The sequence below is a fragment of the Myxocyprinus asiaticus genome, chromosome 15 (genome assembly GCF_019703515.2).
Source record: "Myxocyprinus asiaticus isolate MX2 ecotype Aquarium Trade chromosome 15, UBuf_Myxa_2, whole genome shotgun sequence".
Lineage (NCBI taxonomy): Eukaryota > Metazoa > Chordata > Actinopteri > Cypriniformes > Catostomidae > Myxocyprinus > Myxocyprinus asiaticus.
In genome coordinates, this window is record NC_059358.1 from 32,053,934 (window position 1) to 32,074,225 (window position 20,292).

A 20,292-nucleotide genomic window follows, 5' to 3' on the forward strand; every position below is an offset into this window, starting at 1 on the left:
CTGTGCATAAAGCTTTATTACAAAACATTGTGCAGATTGTCCGCAAACCAAATGAAATTAGGCGAAATGTTCAGCTAGCTTGGTTGTGAAATATTTTACATACTAGCATATTTTCATAATGGATTTTTGGACTATTCTTTTAATAATATTAACGATCTTTGAGCATCTACTGAAGAAGAGAAAACCTAGGGATTCAGACCAGTGTGTGAGGAAATTAAAACTAACTCTCTCTCTCTCTCTCTCTCTCTCTCTCTCTCTCGCCATCTAAACCTCTCTCTCTTGCTTTAATAGAAATTCCATCCCTTTCCCAGAACAAATGCACTGTCAGACTGTCAATCATTTTGATTGACAGGCTTTCCATCCAATATTCACAAGTTGTCCAATCTGGTTACCAACCTCCTGTCCTGTTTCACCCCTGGCATAGACATTTGCTGTATATCCTCACCAACCTCACAGAGTTGAGTTCCTCAAAGACATAAGCTATAACACAGTCCCTTAGTAAAGAGAGTGTGTTATTGACTATTCGGTGAAGATACGTAATGAGCGTAGGGTCTTTTAGATATGTGCAGACTTACTGCCTCAAAGATAAAATTTAGTGGCAAAAGTACACATGGTGGTGACATGACATTTTCATTATGAAACATGTTGTCTTAGACAATCTGGCAATATCCACAATTAAGGTTGGGCGGTATTTTCCAATACCGTTTATATCGCAGTCCACTGTAAAAAGTCACACTCTTACTCAGTGTTCATACTGTGATATACTGTAAGCTTTTGGTTATGCCACCCACCTCAAAACACAATAAATCTGTGATTATGGAGCCAGTAAATTATGTGGCAGTATCAGCAGAACTGACCCTTTAATCTTCACCCTAAAGCACCACCAGCACACTGCTGAAAATTATATTGTCCTCTCTCTGCAGCCGGTCATGTGTTTGATAGTGTATGTGTTTAGGTGGTGATTATCGTACAGACAGGGTGTTTTCTGATGCAAAACAAGAGATGGTGAGAAAGACAGAAAGAGAGAGGGACAGACAGCTTAATAAGACTGATGGGGAAAGGGAGAAAAAGAGAAAGTTAGAGAGAGACGGATCAGCAGTGAGATGTGTTTGCGCAAGAGGGGCGTCATCCCAAAAAGCTGATATCCCCACCAGAGCTGCACCACTGATGTGATCACTGTGAGACACACCCAAGCTGGCTCCACGACAAAGGAACTTTAAAGAGTCACTGCAGGGACAACTGGAAAGCTTCGTGAACACACACACATACACACACACACACACACACACACACACACAGAACAGTGCAGAGAACTTCCCAAGCTTGTTACAGTCTTCCAAGGAATGCCAGAAGCCCTACCTACAAAGAGACTATTAACTGCAAGTTTTTTTAGACATGACTAAAAGATCTGATGTAACATTAATGGAATATTCCGGGTTCAATACAAGTTAAGTTCAATCAACAGCATTTGTGGCATAATGTTGATTACCACAAAAATTAATTTTTGACTCATCCCTCATTTTCTATTACAAAAGCAAAAATCGAGGTTACAGTGGCACTTATAATGGAAGTGAATGGGGCCAACTTTTGGAGTGTTTAAAAGACAGAAATGTGAAGCTTGTAATTTTATAAAAACACTTACATACATTTTCTGTTAAAACTCATGTATTATTTGAGCTGTAAAGTTGTTTTAATCATAATTTTTAGTCATTTGGGGTTTTAGGGTTTGTTGGCATTACATCATCATGGCAATGAAGGTGTAAAATTGGCTATAACTTTACACAGAAAAGGTTAGTAAGTGATTTTCTCACACTTCATGAAATCATTTTTACATGCATATTGTATATGTCTAGTGGCAGAGGTTGGTAGTAACGTGCTACATTTACTCTGTTACATTTACTTGAGTAACTTTTTGGAGAAAATGTACTTTTAAGAGTAAGTTTAATGGTGGGTACTTTTTACTCTTAAGTAAAATTTTAATAAAAAAAAATGTACTCTTACTTTGTTACAATGGGGGACGTTACTGACGTTACATTATTAGTTTTAATTTAATAAATGCTAATAAATGTGTCATTTAATGTGTTTTTTAAGACACACTCAAGAGAGAGTGAGTCTGCTTCACAGATGGAGTTGGGAAGGTCATTCCACCAAAGTTGTACATTGAAACCGAAAGTTCGGGAAAGTGTTTTGGTACCTCTTTGTGTTGGTACAACAAGGTGCCGCTCATTAGCCGACCGCAGGCTTCTGGTGAGAACGTAGCTCTGCAGAAATTATTTTAGGTATGATAAATGATAATATTCTGTCATCATTAAGACTCACTCTCGTTGTTCGAAACCTTTGTGTTTTCATCTTCTCTGGAACCAAAAACAAGGTTTTAAGCAGAATGTTAGGGACCGACATCCTCAGTCACCATTCACTTTCAAAAATGACAAACAAATGGAAGTGAAAGGTGACTGTGGCTAAAATTCTGTCTAAAATCTGTGTGACGAGGAGGAGGGCGAGGCCGGGCTGTGGTGGCCGGCACTGAATCAGCTGATCAGCAAGATAAGGGGCAGCCGGAGATGCCAGTTCGAGAGAGAGAGAGACATACTATGTCCAAGTCATACTGGTTTAGAACATGAGGGTGAATAAATGATGATATCATAATTTTCATTTTTAAACTATCACTGTAACAGAGGGTATAAAGGATCACATAGGCACATAATTCATGCATGCAAGGTGTTAATAATGATAATCCGATTGGAAGTAACTAGTTACTCGCTACTTGAGTATTCTTTTAATTCGATACTTTTTTACTCTTACTCAAGTAATTATTAACATTAGTACTTTTACTTCTACTTGATTGATTAATTTACTTGAGTACAGTTTTTGGCTACTCTACCCAGCTCTGTCTAGTGGTGATCCTTTTGAAAAAGCGAATATTTTAAAGTTAAAACATTGGCCCCATTCACTGCCATTGTAAGTGCAACACTGTAACCCAGATTTTTGCTTTTTTTAAGGAAAGGAGAGACAAGTCCAAATTACTTTTTGTGGTAATCAATATTGTGCCACAAATGCTGTCGATTGAGCTTAACTTGTATTGAACCTGGATATTACTTTAAGGCGAAAAATTGTCAACAAACATTTTCAGAAACGAATTTTTCACTGTACAGGCAAAACTGAAAGCTCCATCATTATTTATTCCGTGTTGTTCCAAACCAGTATGCTGTCATTTTTCCTCCTGTTGAACACATAAGTAGAAATTTTGTAAGAATCAAAATGATAATTTATGGTGAGCAATGAGCATGTCTGTCAAGCTCCAAAAAGAACATAAAAGCATCACTTAAGCAACGTAAAAAAAAGCCCATAAGACTCATGCGCTATATTCCAAGTCTTCTGAAGCTGTCCAATAGCTTTGTGTAAGGAAGATTAAAAAATAGCAGGTGAGTAAAGGGTGAGTAATTAATGACAGAATTTTCATTTTTGGGTGAACTGTTCTTCTAACTTCAATGAATGCCTCTGATAAGCATTTCCATCATGTAGTAAGTAATGTGCTAAGTGTTTTGTTTGTTTGCTTGTTTGTTTGTTTGTATGTAAAAGTTTGTGTGTAAATACTTAACTATACTTTGGAGACAAGTATGTCCACATAAGTTAGCTAAATTTGACAAAAAATGTTGGGATGTCCTCATTTGTTAAAGCGATACATAAATTATGTAAATAATGTTTTTTGAAAATTCTAGAAAAGCTAAATGTTTTCTATTAGGGTTAGGGTGTGGATTAAGCTCAATCGACAGCATTTCTGGCACAATATTGATTACCACAAAAATTCATTTTGACTCCTTTTCTTAAAAAAAGCAAAAATCTAGGTCACGTGATTATAATCAGCTGTATATAAAAACTATAGCATGTGTGTGTCCATGTGTGCATGTGAAACTTTGAATGTGAATCTCTGAATGTGTGAAAGCAAAACCTCAAATAGGGTGCAGCTTCACTTCGACCTAATCTTCTCTCTGGGAAAACCTTTGACATATAATGCTTTACAAAATAAGGCATAATTACCTGCCCACTTAAAACACATGCAAAATGAAAAAAAAAAAAAAAACACAAAATGTGATGGTGTATTGAGGTGTATTGAATCAGTCTACACTGCTTGCTAAACTTCACTCGCTGAGAAAGGACAAAGGAGTATAAGACAAGGAGTTAATATTTTTGTTTGTTAAGGTGTTCAGATAACATATTTTTGGTTGTGGCTTGAATTATTTTATACCCCATCACATACACACAACTAACAAGAATGAAACATTCCAAGCCTTTTATAGCAAGCAGAGAGATGCAGAATGAGGTAACAAATACAGAAATCAAAACACTTTCCAGAAAATTCAGTTTTGTCCACAGCTGTCCACATGACAAGGGACCCTCAGAACAAAACTCTAACTTGCACTCAAACAAAGTCTCTCTACATCTTTTGAAGAACGTAATCACTATTTCTCCACCTTGGGCAAGCCGACTGCTGTATTCTGATAGGAGCAATGCAAACAACCGCATGGACCTTGGACTAATATCAAACTATGACAAGCCTCTGCCTTCTACACTGTACCTCAAACTAGCTCTGGGACACTGACTAGCACAGAGTTAGTGACTATAATGGGATCAGTGATGTATGGCACAATGCAACAGCTTTGCCGTGATGAGAACACATCTTACCCGATCTGTCTGTTGGTGGAAGGGGCCTGAGTAATGACGGAACTGGACTGGGGTGAGGGCAGCGCCTGCTGAATCACTATGCTGCTGTCATGATTGCCCATTCTTGAGTGGGTCTGCTGCTGGTGCTGGTTAGGGCCTCCTTGCCCATGAAGAGTGATATTCTGTACAGAGAAAAGAGGGATCATGAATAAAACACTGTCAGTGTGTGCTGTAACATAACTAAGCTCAAATAAACTCATTTAAAATACCTAAGTATAAATTAAACCCCAATTACATAATTACAAAGAATTAATCTACACCTAATTACTAGAAAGTTGTGAAGCAATCATTGAATGCCAAATACAGAAGCCCCTTCAGTTAAGATCGCCACACACCACACTTGATGTGATGTGTGAAAGAGGAGGTTTGGTGGTCACACATGCACTCTGTTCCTCTTTAAAGTGTGACAACATCCAATCTTATGCTTGCATGTCATGTAGCAGATGAAATAAGTCTGTGTGTGACATGAAGGAAAATGTCTGCTTAGGACCACTCCTTGTAGAGACATCTTAAGATTTTGAAGTTCAGGTGCAATGGGAGGATTTTGATTATTTTAATTTTATTTTTAATTATTAAAAGTATTTTACTGTAACAAACCTGTAGGACAGGTTTTATACATTAGGCTGAATAACAACCTCCATTATCGTTCGCTTTCTTTGCATCTTTTTTTTCATATAGTGAAAGTGAATGGTGACTGAGATGATCATTCTGCCAAAGTTTACTCATTTTGTGAGTAAATAGTAACAGAATTTTCATTTTTGTGTGAATTATTCCTTTAAGCATATGAGATTCTAGTCAGATAAACATGCTTCTACATTTTAGTAGGGATGGGCGATATGACCAAAACCTTATATCACAATATGGGTAATTTTATATCACGATATAGTAAAAGTTTTCTGGAAAATCAATAAAAATGTTTTTATTTTTATTTTTTATAAATAGGCATATTGTTATGACTATTTCTGGAACTCCAATCAGTGAATTAAATACTTTAAAAAATGTAAACTACTTTCTCTTTATTTGGAACAAGACAAACAATGTCAAAGTAAATAAATAAATAAATGAAAATCAACCTTACCAAAATGCAAAATATAACAGTATGCCACATTTCAGTTTAAAATGTTGTTAACCAATACTGTTGTTATTATTATTATTATAAACTTTGCTCAAGAAACTTTCTCAAAGCAATGCGACAAAGAAAATAAAACATAAGTTAAAAAAAAATATACAATGAAAATAAACACTCTTGAAGAAAATAAATATCAAATAAACATCACTTCTTGCTTAATAAATAATTAAATGAACGAATCAATGCAGAGTTCATCTTTTGGCTTTCATAATATTCTTTTGCGTGCTTCATTTTGAGGTGGTAAAACAGATGTCGCACCTGTTTTCATAACAAGATCCTCTTCATTTTCTTGACCTGTTTGGGAGTCGTCCCGTTTTGTGGAGATTTCTATCACCATTTGGGGTTTTCCTGGGTCAAAAATGATTGAGTAGCGATCTCGCTCTAAGCTCGCCTGTCTCTGGAGCACATATATCGAAAAGCCTGCTTGATTCGCGTGCACTTCAGAGCTCCAGAGACAGCACGCACCACACTCACATGAAACATTCCCGTGTCAGATGAGAAGAATACTGTATTTAACACTTTTAAAGCACCAAACGTGCGATGAAGGTCATTAAATTTGCTTGGGCAGGTGCAGAAAAATTTTCAATTTCTCAGTCTCACGTTAAGCCCTGCTCACCGATAGATAAGCCCACGATGCGCACATGGATATTTACATATCGCGATATAGCAACATCTCTATCGGTTGGCATTTTATATCTTCGCCACGATACATATCTTCACATTGCCCAGCCCTACATTTTAGTACACCTTTTTAAAGACAGTGCAGCAAATTTCCTTAAAAGGCCCTGGGCAATATCTCCCCCTCACTTTTGAACAGTCTTCTCCTGAACTCAGCAAAGTCCTGCAGCAACCTGCTGTCTGCTGCTGACTTGGCATGGTGTACTAACCCTAAACCTCAGGTGTAAACTCCCCAGATTAGCAGACACCACCAGTTTATCTACAGCATGTCTGTCCTGCAGACACAAGGGTGGTGGTCACTGAGACCAGCCATCTTGTGACCAGTCAGGGAACAAGTGTTAAAACCGTCATTTAGGTCAAAGGCGTATGTATGCGTCATTGTCAGTCCTTGGGGATGCATGATTCAGACAACCGCAATAGTTTGGTTATCGCAGAGGTTTCACAGTTATCATCCTAGTTATTAAAATGAAATACCTGCATGACTGATGGTGATAGCTGCAAGCAACAGTTTCCAGCAAATGGCACACTAAATCTTTTAGGAGATTTTCTTTGCACTTCCTAAAGGTCCATTTGAGACAGATCCACAAATGGCGACTTAAAATGTATTGTTTTACAAATATTTGTTTTCTTTTCATTTTGTTGTGTTTTGGGTAACACATTACAATAAGGATTTAATGGTTAAAATGAGTAAACATGAACAAACAATGAACAAAACTTTTTCAGCACTTGGTTAATATTAATTTCAACATATACTACTAATGCATCTTTAACATTAAAAGTTGCCTATGTTAACATATGTTAATGTATAATATTAACATATTATATGAACTAAACTGAAACATCAATGAACAATTGGATCTTTATAAATTAACATTAACCAAGATTATTAACTGGTGTACAAATATATTGTTCATTGTTAGTTCATTAACTTATATTAACAAATAAAACCTTTTTGTAAAATGTTACCATTTTTTGTTGTGTTGTGGCTTATTTCTGTTGTAGCTTAATTCTGTGGTAACCAAACAGTTGCGGCTAATTTTTTTTTATTTTGTTATGGCTTATTTCAGTCTTGTTGTGGCTTAATTTTGTTGTATTGTGAATAAATGTTGTGTTGTAGCTTAATTCCGTTAATTTTGTTGTGTTGTAACTTATTTCTGTTTATTTGTGGCTTAATTTTGTTGTGTTGTGGCATAAGCCTACTTTAATTGTGTTATGGCATAATTTTGTTGTGTTGTGGCATAAGCCTACTTTTATTGTGTTATGGCATAATTTGTTGTGTTGTGGCATAATCCTACTTTAATTCATAATTAAAGAATATATCATCATGATGGTGCCACGGATGGCTGCCTTAGTGTGGAGCTCCTCAGTTCTTTTGTTGTTTTTGTTTGTTTGTCCTGTGTTTAGTAATCTTTTTCCAGTCAGTTTTAACAGAGACGAACTGCTGATCATTCGACAGCATGTACCAGACAATCTTTTCCCGGTTTTTCGGACAGCGCGTTACATCTGCCGGGCTTCCAGCTGTTCAGAGTGGATCGCATCACGGAGTTAACGGGGAAAACGAGAGGCGGTGGAACATGATTTTATATCAATGAAAGTTGGTGTACAGATGTAACAACATTAAAGAGGATGTGCTGTCCTAATTTGGAAGCGCTCTTTATTAACTGTAAGCCTTTCTACTCGCCGCGGGAGTTTTCCTCGTTTCTCCTGGTGAGTGTGTATATCGTACCAAACGCGTGTTTGAACACAGCGCTGCAACAGCTGGCTGATCAAATCACAGACACAGAACAACAATACCCGGACTCAGTTATTATTCTTGGGCATTTTAACAAAGCAAACCTCACACGTGAACTGCCCAAATACAAACAGCACATCACATGCCCCACCAGAGACAGGAACATACTGGATCATTGCTACACAACAATAAAGGATGCATATCGCTCTGTCCCTAGAGCAGCTTTGGGATTCTTTGATCACTGTCTGGTTCATCTTCTTCCAACCTACAGGCAGAAATTAAAATCAACCTAGCCAGTAGTAAGGACTGTAAAGAGATGGACCAATGAAGCAGAGCTGGAACTACAAGCCTGCTTCGATTGCACGGATTGGAGTGTTTTGAGGCTGCAGCCACAGACCTGGACGAGCTCACAGATACTGTTACATCATATATCAGTTTCTGTGAGGATATGTGCATTCCTACTAGGACTTATTTAAAGTTCAACAATGACAAACCGTGGTTTACAGTAGAGCTCAGGCAGCTTTGTCAGGCCAAAGAGGATGCTTACAGGGGTGGGGATAAAGTCTTGTACAATCAGGCCAGAAACACACTGAACAGGGAAATCAGAGTGGCTAAAAGGAGATACTCTGAGAAGCTGAAATACACATTTTCAGCTAACGACCCTGCATCAGTGTGGAGTGGCAAGAAACAACTCACAAATTACAGGACTCCTACCCCCAACCCTGTAGGGAACCAACAACTGGCTGACGACCTGAATATGTTCTACTGCAGATTTGAAAGGCCCAATCTCATACCCCACACCCACTCTGACCTTCACTTCACACAAACACAAACACCTCCTGCAACCCCCCTCCTCCCCCCTCCTGATACTCAACCTGCACTTAAGATCTGTTAAGATGATGTGAGCCGCGTCTTTCGGAAACAAAAGACAAGGAAGGCTTCAGGACCAGATGGCGTCTCACCAGTGTGTCTTCGATCCTGTGCTAACCAGCTGGCCCCCATCTTCATACAGATCTTCAATAGATCACTGGAGCAGTGTGAAGTCCCATGCTGCTTCAAACGCTCAATCATTATTCCTGTCCCAAAGAAACCAAACATCACAGGACTTAATGACTACAGACCTGTCGCCCTGACGTCTGTGGTCATGAAATCATTTGAGAGACTGGTGTTGGCCCACCTGAAGAACATCACTGGACCCTTTCTAGATACCCTTCAATTTGCTTAATGAGCAAACAGGTCTGTGGATGATGCAGTCAACATAGGATTGCATCATATCCTGCATCATCTGGAAAGACCAGGGACATATGCAAGGATCCTTTTTGTGGACTTCAGTTCAGCTTTCAACACCATTATCCCAGCCATACTCCAGAATAAATTACACCAACTCTCTGTTCCCATGTCTATCTGTCAGTGGATTACCAGCTTTCTGACGGACAGGCAGCAGCTTGTGAGACAGGGGAAACTCACTTCTAGCACCTGTACAATCAGCACTGGTGCCCCTCAGGGATGTGTGCTCTCCCCACTACTCTTCTCCCTCTACACCAATGACTGCATCGCCAAGGACCCCTCTGTCAAGCTCCTGAAGTTTGCAGACGACACCACTGTCATCGGCCTCATCCGAGATGACAATGAGTCTGCATACAGAATGGAGGTTGAACAGCTGGCTGTCTGGTGCAGTCAAAACAACCTTGAGCTGAACACATTTAAAACAGTGGAGATCATTGTGGACTTTAGGAGAAACACCTCAACACTGACCATCTCACAGGACCTGAAGTGGGAGACCCACATTGACTCCATTGTGAAAAAGGCCCAGCAGAGGTTGTACTTCCTTCACCAGCTGAGGAAATTCAACCTGCCACAGGCGCTGCTGATACAGTTTTACTCAGCGGTCATTGAGTCTGTTCTCTGCACTTCAATAACTGTCTGGTTTGGTTCAGCTACGGAATCAGACATCAGAAGACTACAAAGGACAGTTCGGACTGCTGAGAGGATTATTGGTTGCCCCCACTTCAAGAACTATACACTTCCAGAGTGAGGAAAAAGGCTGGAAAAATCACTCTGGACCCCACTCACCCTGCCCACTACCTTTTTGAACTGTTGCCTTCTGGCCGACACTTCAGAGCTCTGAGCACCAGAACCGTCAGTCACAGGAACAGTTTTTTCCAGGTGTAAATCTTTGATACAATGTTTATATGATACAAAGTATTTGATACAATAAAATCAGTAGATATGTGTTTAAAAGTTAGCCAAAATCTTCTGGCATTTTCCAGTGGACTTTATTTAATAATAGGATCAAATGGGCAGATTAAATTCATTTCAATCTTTATTGGCAAGAGAAACTTATTGTACATTGCCAATGCATTATGAGACACTACACATACAGATACAAAACATATTGAATGCTGAAGTTTAATTTGCTGAAGTTTAAAATCTAAAAACTATTATTTTCTCTGGCTGCCGTTCAGTCTCTGCAAGTATACTTGGCTGAAACTTGCTGAAGGCCAGGTCCTTCTTTTAGTGTCTATCGCGCATATGCTGGGTCTCACTCGGTTTCGCTTTTGACAGTGGTTCAGACGATAGTAGTTGTGCATTTCCAGGCGATTCAAAGAGATACATTAGCTTGCCCATATATCTCGCACAAACCGCCTGGGTCACTGCTTGCAGGTAAAGTTTCCATTCTCCGTACAGTAAATCCGCTCCAGTGTTTTATGCCCGGGACATTCATCTCATGTAACCCCGCCCCCACCCTAATCCTATCCATATGGAGCCTGTGGCTGAGTAGCCTGCCAGGAACAACTGGAGACAACTTTCTTCCATTGTGTGAAGTTTCAAGAAGTAAAAATAAACAAATGGTTACTGCATTAATTGCTTTTTTTTTTTTTTTACATGTTAAACAAAAACAATTAATTGCAGAAATGAAAGTGTTAAATTTCCCAGCCCTAGTTGTGGCTTATTTATTTATTATATTTTTTTTTATTTTGTTGTGTTGTGCCTTATTTCTGTTGTGCTGTGGCATACTTTTATTGTGCTGTGGCTTAATTTTGTTGCATTGTGACTACATTTTATTGTGTTGTGGCTTAATTTTGTTGTGTTGTAGATTATTTTAGGATTGTTGTGATTTAATTTTATTGTGTAGTAGCTTACTTCCATTGTGTTGTGGCTTAATCCTGTTTTGTTGGGGCTTCGTTTTGTTGTGTTGTGACTTAATTTTTTGTTGTTGTTTTTTTCCATGTGTTGTGGCTTAATTGTGCCTTGTTGTGTCTTAATTTTGTTGTGACCTGGCTAATCTTTTCATTGTGCTTTATTTTTTTGTGTCGCTATGGCTAAAATCTGTTGTGTTTTCAACTTTTGTTTGCATTGCTAATTTTGTTGTGCTGTGCACCCACGGGCCAATGTAGTAATCTGTTATACACACATTTGACTTGCTTGGATTGTTGTACACATACTGATTATATTCTCTCCTCTTCCCATGTAAATAAATTGACAAAATCCTATCCTATGCTGTAGGTTTGTATGTGTGTGCTTGAATGTTTATGTTGTGTGTGTGATATATGGAGGCAAGGAGTTAAAGGTTAAGTGTGTAATTCTTTGCTCCACTAGAGGCACTGAATAGGACTACCCTGTGTTTGTTTTAATGGCCCGATTGGGCCAGACATAACAACATTGGTTAAAGCAAAGGAGTTCGAAACTTTTTGAGAAACATCTTTTTCATTGCTTTATGCAATTCTATTTGGTGCTACCAGTGGTGCAAAAATGTCACATTTCACCTTAAAGACAGACAGAGTGAGTGAGTGAGTGAGTGTGTCTTGGTGATATGAGCACAACTTTATGAGCACAACTGTCAATCTGTTTGAAGCTCAAGTGCCAAATCTGATCTTTGGGTATACAGTGACCAATCCTATAACCTCACCTGTTTGCTGTCCTCCTCCTCCTGAGCCTTACAAAACTCTTGCTCGATGGAGCAGTCCAGCTCGCTGAAGAGGCCTACCTCCTCACAGTTCTTCAAGAAGCGTGTCGGGGTCGGTGTCTGGTCTGAAAAAAGACAAGAGTAAAATTTATTTTAATTTAATGGAGTACATTTGCCTAACTGTAGCTCAGCTTTTAAAGTATTTTTAACAACATCAAGGACTCGATTGGATTCGATTTAAGAAAAAGTAAAATGCACTGTAAGTTGATTTTAGTCCATGTCTATTAGCAATACGCTAGTATACTCCTAAAATATTAACAAAATTAACCTTTAGCAGATATACACATTTAAAATGTACAGTCTTTCTCTTCCAGAAAAACTGATAAAAAATAAAGTACTAATGACTCATCTTGCAACACACAGATTTACATATGCTCTCTATCAAAAGCTCTCTAGAACAGTGGTTCCCTAGGGTGCCATCAGGACTGGCTAGGGGTGCCGCGACATTTCTGCTCAGTTTAATATTTTAATAGCCACCAGTTAAAAGTCTACAGTCGGAAGCTTTTTAAACGCTCACATGCATATGTGCGAGTGCTCTCTATAAAGCGCTCGTTTCTCGTGGTGAATGCAGCTGTGCGCGTGAACATTTAAATGCGCTTCTTGGCACGATATGAATGTAAACACAGACATTAATGTATTACTGGAGTGTTAACAGACAGGTCAAAAGTCTGTGCCATCTTGACGCAATATTAATGGAAGCCATTAATGTATTACGTGATGTAGACAGGGCAAAAAACTTATATCAAAATATCTGATCTGTGCAATGTGTAAATGCAGCCTAATATGCCGCAGCTGTTATAAGCCTATCGTTAATATTAATCATACAACAATATTGACAAGAAAAGGACAAAAGCACTCACCGTTCTTGGCTGGATAACTTCAGAAGCTTTAAGCCAATACATTTTAATAACAGGTCTGCTATTCATTCAAACACTGACTGAATTTAATCTTTATTAATGTATATCTAATAATCACACAGTAAATTTAAGTTGTTCTATTTTTCATTTAATTACCTTTTAAAGTTTCTATATCACTATTTTTTCAATGATTAATTGCTGCTGTTCCTTAAAAAAAAACATAAAGCACCGTTGACTCCGTTCTCTATTTTATTACTAAATTGTATTACTAGCTCTTGAATAATTACTTTAAAAACTTGAAGCAATGTTAAAGAGAAACACTTGATGGCTACATTATTTTAATTTAATTTGTTACTATTTTCAATCTTAAACTTTTTAAATGAAGGAGTGTGTTTAATAGCAAATGTATTTATTTTATTTGTTTCAGTGGTTGGGGTGCTGTGGGGGAAAAAACACTATAAAGGGGTGCTGCAGATTAAAAAAGTTTGGAAACCACTGTTCTAGAATAAGAATCACTTCCATACCACCTGCAACTGCCTCGCAAGTAGCAAATCATGGTTTATGGCTGTAACATATCTTTAGCCTGTTGTGGCTATTTAAAAAAAAGGACAATCCCATCAATATGTTCTGCCCAAACCTCCTGTTTCAATAGGAACATGGGAAAGAAAGCCGTGCTCGTCAAGCTATTTCATGGGGTCTAAATATATCATTATCATTCGTTCTATTCTATCATGATACTGGAGATGTCAAGTTGCTGAGAGTTAACACAGATCATTTTCTATGAGTTCTGGGATTGTGGTTCAGTCTAGACTCTAATATTCATTGTGGGTTTGATAAAGCACAAGATAATGAGTTATTATGTGGCTTCAGTGGCTAGAAATTATCGTCCCACTGCAAACTCAATAAGAAGTATGTGTGATTTCTCAGTGGATTGTGTTTGAGGGAGAGAGGTTGAGTAAATTAGAGGTAGTGAGTGAAGGAATGCAAGTGCACATTGGTTAGCAAGTGAGTTACTGAAAGAGGGAACTGCATGTAAAAGAATGCAGAGCAAGTGAGAAACCTAAAGCTGATCCCAGAAATCTGATCCGCCACTCTGACAAGGGTAAATAATGAAAAGGACACAATCACAGGCTGAGTGGAGAGAGACACAGCAATTGGCTAGAAATGCATCCTAGTTCCAAAGACCACATGGCCTCACCAGGCAGTTTGTATTTAGCTGTTTGGGTTGGGTTAAATTTGCATAGGGGATTTACAGCAAACTTGTATTGAGTGTACAGAGATGACATCACTAACTGAGCGGAATCACTTCTGATTCCGCTCAGTTTCATTTCTTTGCCTTAAGATTCCTTTGAAAATGATGTAAAAATAAAATAATGCAAAAAATAACAAAAGTAATTTTTCATTTGGTGACAAAGCATGACTGAATGTTAGAATTCATATTTGTTTTGCTTGTGATCACATGAAATAAGAGATCCACCTCCTTACATTTATAACCCTGAGTAAAGACCAACATTAAGTATTTTCAAATGAAAAGAAAAAAAGAATCCATCCATCTTAAACATCTCATAGGCTTTGTTCACACTGCATAATTGTTACCTTAAGGAGCTATTTCAACTTGACAAACCTTTAAAATTAGTTTTGTTGGTGTAACCTAATGTAGTCAGGTTAATTCAGACAATCTTTTCATGTGATGAACGTCTGAGGGAAACTGCGGAAAGAGAGTACTGTCATGAAAACTGTTCATGACAGAAAAATGTTTATGGCAATTCGGCATGGTGAGGCACCCTTAATGAGGCGCAAGAGACAACATAAATGTTATAAACATTTATTACACAGTGCTCTCGAATACTCTGTTCTGATTAGTAAATGGCACCATCTAGTGGTGTATTATTTTTGAGTAACAACCGCACATCCACAAATTAGACTGATCATCCGGGTAGTGCAAGTCATCTTTCCTGTTTCTCGGATCACTGTGCTATCTCTACAAGTAAGCTAATAAAATAATTTTAACTCAAATCAATGTTTCATGTCCATTTATTTATTTATTTGGCAAGTAGTCTTGTAATAGGCTGGATAATGAAGAGTCAGACAGTTATTATTTACAAAATAAACACCAACAGAACTTGCAATCCGGAGATGGATTTCAGCTGTTCAGCGATTTATTTCTTCTCACATAATTACATAATTTCGATGGAAATCAATATAAAATGTCCATTTATATATTTATTTGCTTAGTAGCCATGTAATAAGCGGGATATTATACAGCTAGCCAGCTGTTATCGCAAAATTATGATACTGATCATCCAGTCAGGGTTTATTGTGCGATTACAACCAGCTGACTATAAATTATCTTGTATTTTATACATTCATTCATATGTTGTGCCAGAATCACTTACTAATTCACTTATTCATAATTCACTGTAAGCGAATGACACAAATATGATCATGGCTAACTATATGGGAAAGAGTGAGCAAAATTTTCCGACAGTACTGTACACTTTTTATGACATTACATAGAAATATTTACAAGAATATTTAAGCACTGTAGGTCCACACAATGCAAGTGAATGTGTACCAAATTTAATTGTGAAGCTCCAAAAGCACATAAAGGCAGCATAAATGTAATCCATACCACTCCAGTGTTTAAATCCATATCTTCAGAAGCGATATGATAGGTGTGGGTGAGAAAATCTCGAATATGCACCCTGGAATCCTCCACTTTTTCATCATAGTAGTAGAGACTTATTATATTTTCTTCCCTGCACGGTTTCCCCCCTCCACTCGTCCCCTGAGAGAGCCAGCGCTCTAATTGATATGAAGCTCAGGGTACAGGGTTGATGACTGGGATTAGGGGAGTGAGGCAGAGCACTGCACAAATATTATTTTAGCCACATGGCTTGGCATTTAAAAATACACCTACACATTTGCTAAGTCATGCGTCCTGCCTAATGCATCTAATCAAAGACAGACACTAAGAGGACACTCATAAAAGAGGTAAGTAAATGTGTGTTGTGTGTGTGTGTGTGTGTGTGTGTGTGTGTGTGTGTGTGTGTGTGTGTGTGTGTGTGTGTGTGTGTCTCACCGGACAGCATGTTGTCGTTTTTGATGGATGGGAATTTGAGGGTCATCTCGTGCTTGTGCCGATGAATCATTAGATGATCCTCCGTAGGGAATCTCTGGAGAATATGAAAACAACTGGTTGCTATTCAATCACAAAAGAGAAACAACTTGGTTAATTTGCATTCAACAAAAAACTCATTTGTTTAAAGCTGAAGTGTGAAATTGTGCAACACTAGCATCACCAAACAAAACTGCAAACATAAGGATTGTTTTTGAACATGTTTCATGTTTTCAGCTTTAGGTAAAGAGCAGAATATGACAATTAGTGAGTCTCTCTAGCAATGAGCAATATTATTTTACAGATCTTACACATACCACCTTGTACAACAAACAGAGCCTTAGGCATAAACTGTCTGTCTGAACAGATTACAATAACACCCTTATGATTGCAAATACCTCCTCTTTACACTAATTACATGATTTTAATTGATGTTTAAGTGTACATATTGCATCTCCAAATTGTCCACATGCACAAACATGTTTAGACAGACAATGACCAGGCTTAGTCTAATAATGGATCCACAAATCAAATATGCATTGAGAGAGATTATTTACCATATTTACGAGGATTCCTCCTCATGCAAAACATGCAAAGATATCTGAGCCAGAAACATCCAAGTCAAGCCGCTGGCTGACATTTGCCTCAACAAGATACCATTTCGCTGTTGTTGTCTGTGTCACAGTTTCACGTTAAGAAGGTGCATTCTCGAGTTACTGGTGTGTTCATCTTTGCCATTGTTCTATCAGACTCACCTGAGAGCAGCCCGGGGCACTGCACACGAACGGCCTTTCCTGCTCGGAGTTCATCACTGTTACTGGCTCCTCATAAACCTGAACACAAAGCAGAGGAGAGAAGTTCACTTCAGGTTCGCCTCCGGGACACAGAGGCGTAAAGACCTGCTCACATTATGTCACTAATATATCGTGTGCCAGTGATAGCCTACTCCGTGTTACCCGGAGAGACTTTAATGGAATCTCAGTGATTATTTAGTGTCTTACACCCTGGGAGAGAACATTAGGGGTTGTAAAGTTTAAGTCCATACCAGTTTTAATACTACGCTAAAGTGAAAACTAAATGAAAACCATTTTGTTAACTGAAAAAAAAGTTGACAAATTTAGGAAAAAAACTTCTAAACTAAAATATATTTTCATGACTACAAAACTAACTAAAATACAATAAAAATAACCACAAATTAAATTTACTTGTATTTAAAAAATATACATAGTATATTATAAAATTTGAAACCTTCTCTACCACCTTCATTAAACATGGAAAAGCCACTAGATAGCTATAAAACTAAATTGCCATGTGAAATGTAACATTGTTAAACATTGAAATGATATCAGTTAAAAGGTTTACCCAAAAATGAATATTCTCTCATCGTTTACTCACCCTCATGCCATCACAGATGTGTATGACTTTCTTCTGCTGAACACAAACAAAGATTTTTAGAAGAATATCTCATCTCTGTAGGTCCTCACAATGCAAGTGAATGTGTACCAAAATGTTGAAGCTCCAAAAAGCACATACAGTAAATGCAGCATAAAGGTAATCCATATGACTCCAGTCGTTAAATTCAAGTCTTCAGACGCGATATGATAAGTCTGGGTGAGAAACAGATCAATATTTAAGTCCTTTTTTACAATAAATTCTCCTTCCTGCCCAGTAGGTGGCAATATATACAAAGAATGTGAATCGGCAAAAACAAAATAAGAATGTTAAAGTAAAAGTGAAAGTGGAGATTGATAGTAAAAAAGGACTTAAATATTGATCTGTTTCTCACCCACACCTATCATATCGCTTCTGAAGATATGGATTTAAACACTGGAGTGGTATGGATTACATTTATGCTGCCTTTATGTGCTTTTGGAGCTTCACAATTAAATTTGGTACACATTCACTTGCATTGTGTGGACCTACAGTGCTTAAATATTCTTGTAAAAATCTTCGTTTGTGTTCAGCAGAAGAAAGAAAGTCATACACATCTGGAATGGCATGAGGGTGAGTAAATGATGAAAGAATAAAAAATGAAAGAATATATCCCTTTAACGCATTAACTTTGTCAGTCCTAAAATACTCTGACTGTTTAAGATGAGATGGGTCACTACTATACTTACAGTATAAATTGGAGAATTTGTAACACTGAATATTACTGTAAGTTCCACCTTACAGTAAAAACAGCCAGTCACTTTTTTTAAAGAGATATCGCCTGTCAGTTTTTTTTTTTTTTTAGAATTTGCACTTGCATTAGCTGGACCAGCCTGATAAATAGAATTTTTTAGAGTGATCTGAGCTAAAGAAGCACAATTTATAATACGGTTGTTGTCAGATTTTATTACTGATTTGAAATATGTTATTTGCTTGTAATCTTGACCAACTGTTGTGGAGATCACCATCTTTCCCCATTCAAGTAGATAGGAGCTGTACTTGTATGCATTAGAAAATAGGCATTATGGTTATATGAGCATGGCCGCCAAGTGACCTGACTTGCCTTAAAGGAACTTTGACTAAAACTATGAGTCATAAAGTGAAAACAAACAAATAGTAAACTAAGTTGAAAGGGGAAAAAATATACAATATAATCAGGAAAAAAAAAATTTCAATAAAACAATTCAACTATAAAAACCTTGGACTGAGGTAGGCCTACCATTTGGAAAAGGAGAGAGGCTTGAATTCCTATAACTGACCATAAAGTGTCACTCTGCTCCTTCATCACCATGGAGCCTTCACTGACCACAGGGTAAGGTGTAAACTATCCACTCTTTGTTGTGCATGCAAGTCGGTGGCTAACCCAGACATACGGCACCAAGGTCAATGTATCAATGAGCTGCCAGTCATTAGCAGCTCTTTTGACACTTAAACTCTCTTGTCCTTTTAGTACCTCACCAGCCCTGGTCTTAGCAGCTGGTATCAGGTCTGTTTTAAAGTAGTTTATTCATAGCAATATATTTATATATATATATATATATATATATATATATATATATATATATATATATATATATATACTGTATACATACATACAAATACCCACAGTCATGTTCCAGGATCTAGTGGAATACATTCTCAGGAGAGTGGAGGCTTGTAGGGACCAACACCCTATTGCAAAACTATTGAAATAAATGTTCAACAAGCACATGAGTGTGGTGTTTAGGTGTCAACATACATTTGTCCATATAGAGTAGTTTCCGCTATCCAATAGGGTAATAATGTACGTGGCAACAGAGCAAAGTGACAGGGCGACAAATTATGAAGAGGGCAATAAACGGTAGAAATGTTTCATCACAATGGCAAATCTCTCATCCATTTCTAGTGTCCATTTTACAAGTGCCGATCTCTGTCTCTCTCTCAATCTCTCTCTCCTTGCTGCTCACCATGACCACTGAGTTCCATTCTTCAGTGCCATGATGCTGCTAAATGCCATGGATGACAGACTGATAATGGAATGGTACTTCAGCCATTCAGCTTCCCGCATATGGAATGTACCCGGACCAATCAGTTTTCTTATGTGGGCCCACTCATAATATTGTCTCCAAAGAGATCAGAGTTCGATGTTGTGGAATCTATTAGGCTTGTGATTCAGGCTCAAGAAGGGCTCTTTCTATTTCTACGGGTGATGATCTAAAGGTCTGGGTATGTAACTTTGACTTTATGTTCCTCTAACCACCCTGCTTTCTTATGCAATTATAGATCTATGATTAGACCCTGACGACATGGCCCATGTCATACAGAAAGAGTAACTAGATGATAAAGTTTGTAGACATGGAGATAGGCCTTGCAAGTATGTTGTTAGGAGTTGCAAGCATTTTGCTAGCATAATTTAGCTTGTAACTAGATGTTGCTAGCATGAATTAGCATGTAGCTAGTCATTGCTAGCATGTTTTAGCATGTCGCTAGGTCTTGCAAGCATGTTTCTGGCATGTTTTAGCATGTAGATAGGTCTTGCTAACATGTAGTTAGGTATTACTATCAAGTTTTAGCAAGTTTCAACATGCTAGGCAGTTGCTATGGTGCTCTGGGTGGTCGCTAGGGCATTGCTAGGTGGTTGCTAGGCAGTTACTAGGTGGTTGCTAGGGTGTTTTGGTT

General features: G+C 37.9%; 1 protein-coding gene across 1 annotated transcript in view; it reads right to left on the minus strand.

Annotated features, from left to right (window-relative positions):
- The window catches only part of LOC127452982 (cyclic AMP-responsive element-binding protein 5-like), a 109,389-nt gene that overhangs the window by 81,998 nt on the left and 7,099 nt on the right, over positions 1-20,292 (minus strand). The window contains exons 2-5 of the mRNA XM_051718926.1: positions 16,959-17,036; positions 16,168-16,261; positions 12,172-12,293; positions 4,684-4,844 (exon numbers count right to left, since the gene is read on the minus strand). Coding sequence (XP_051574886.1) covers positions 4,684-4,844; positions 12,172-12,293; positions 16,168-16,261; positions 16,959-17,012 — 431 coding nt within the window. The 5' untranslated portion in view covers positions 17,013-17,036. The remainder of the gene's footprint in view (positions 1-4,683; positions 4,845-12,171; positions 12,294-16,167; positions 16,262-16,958; positions 17,037-20,292) is intronic.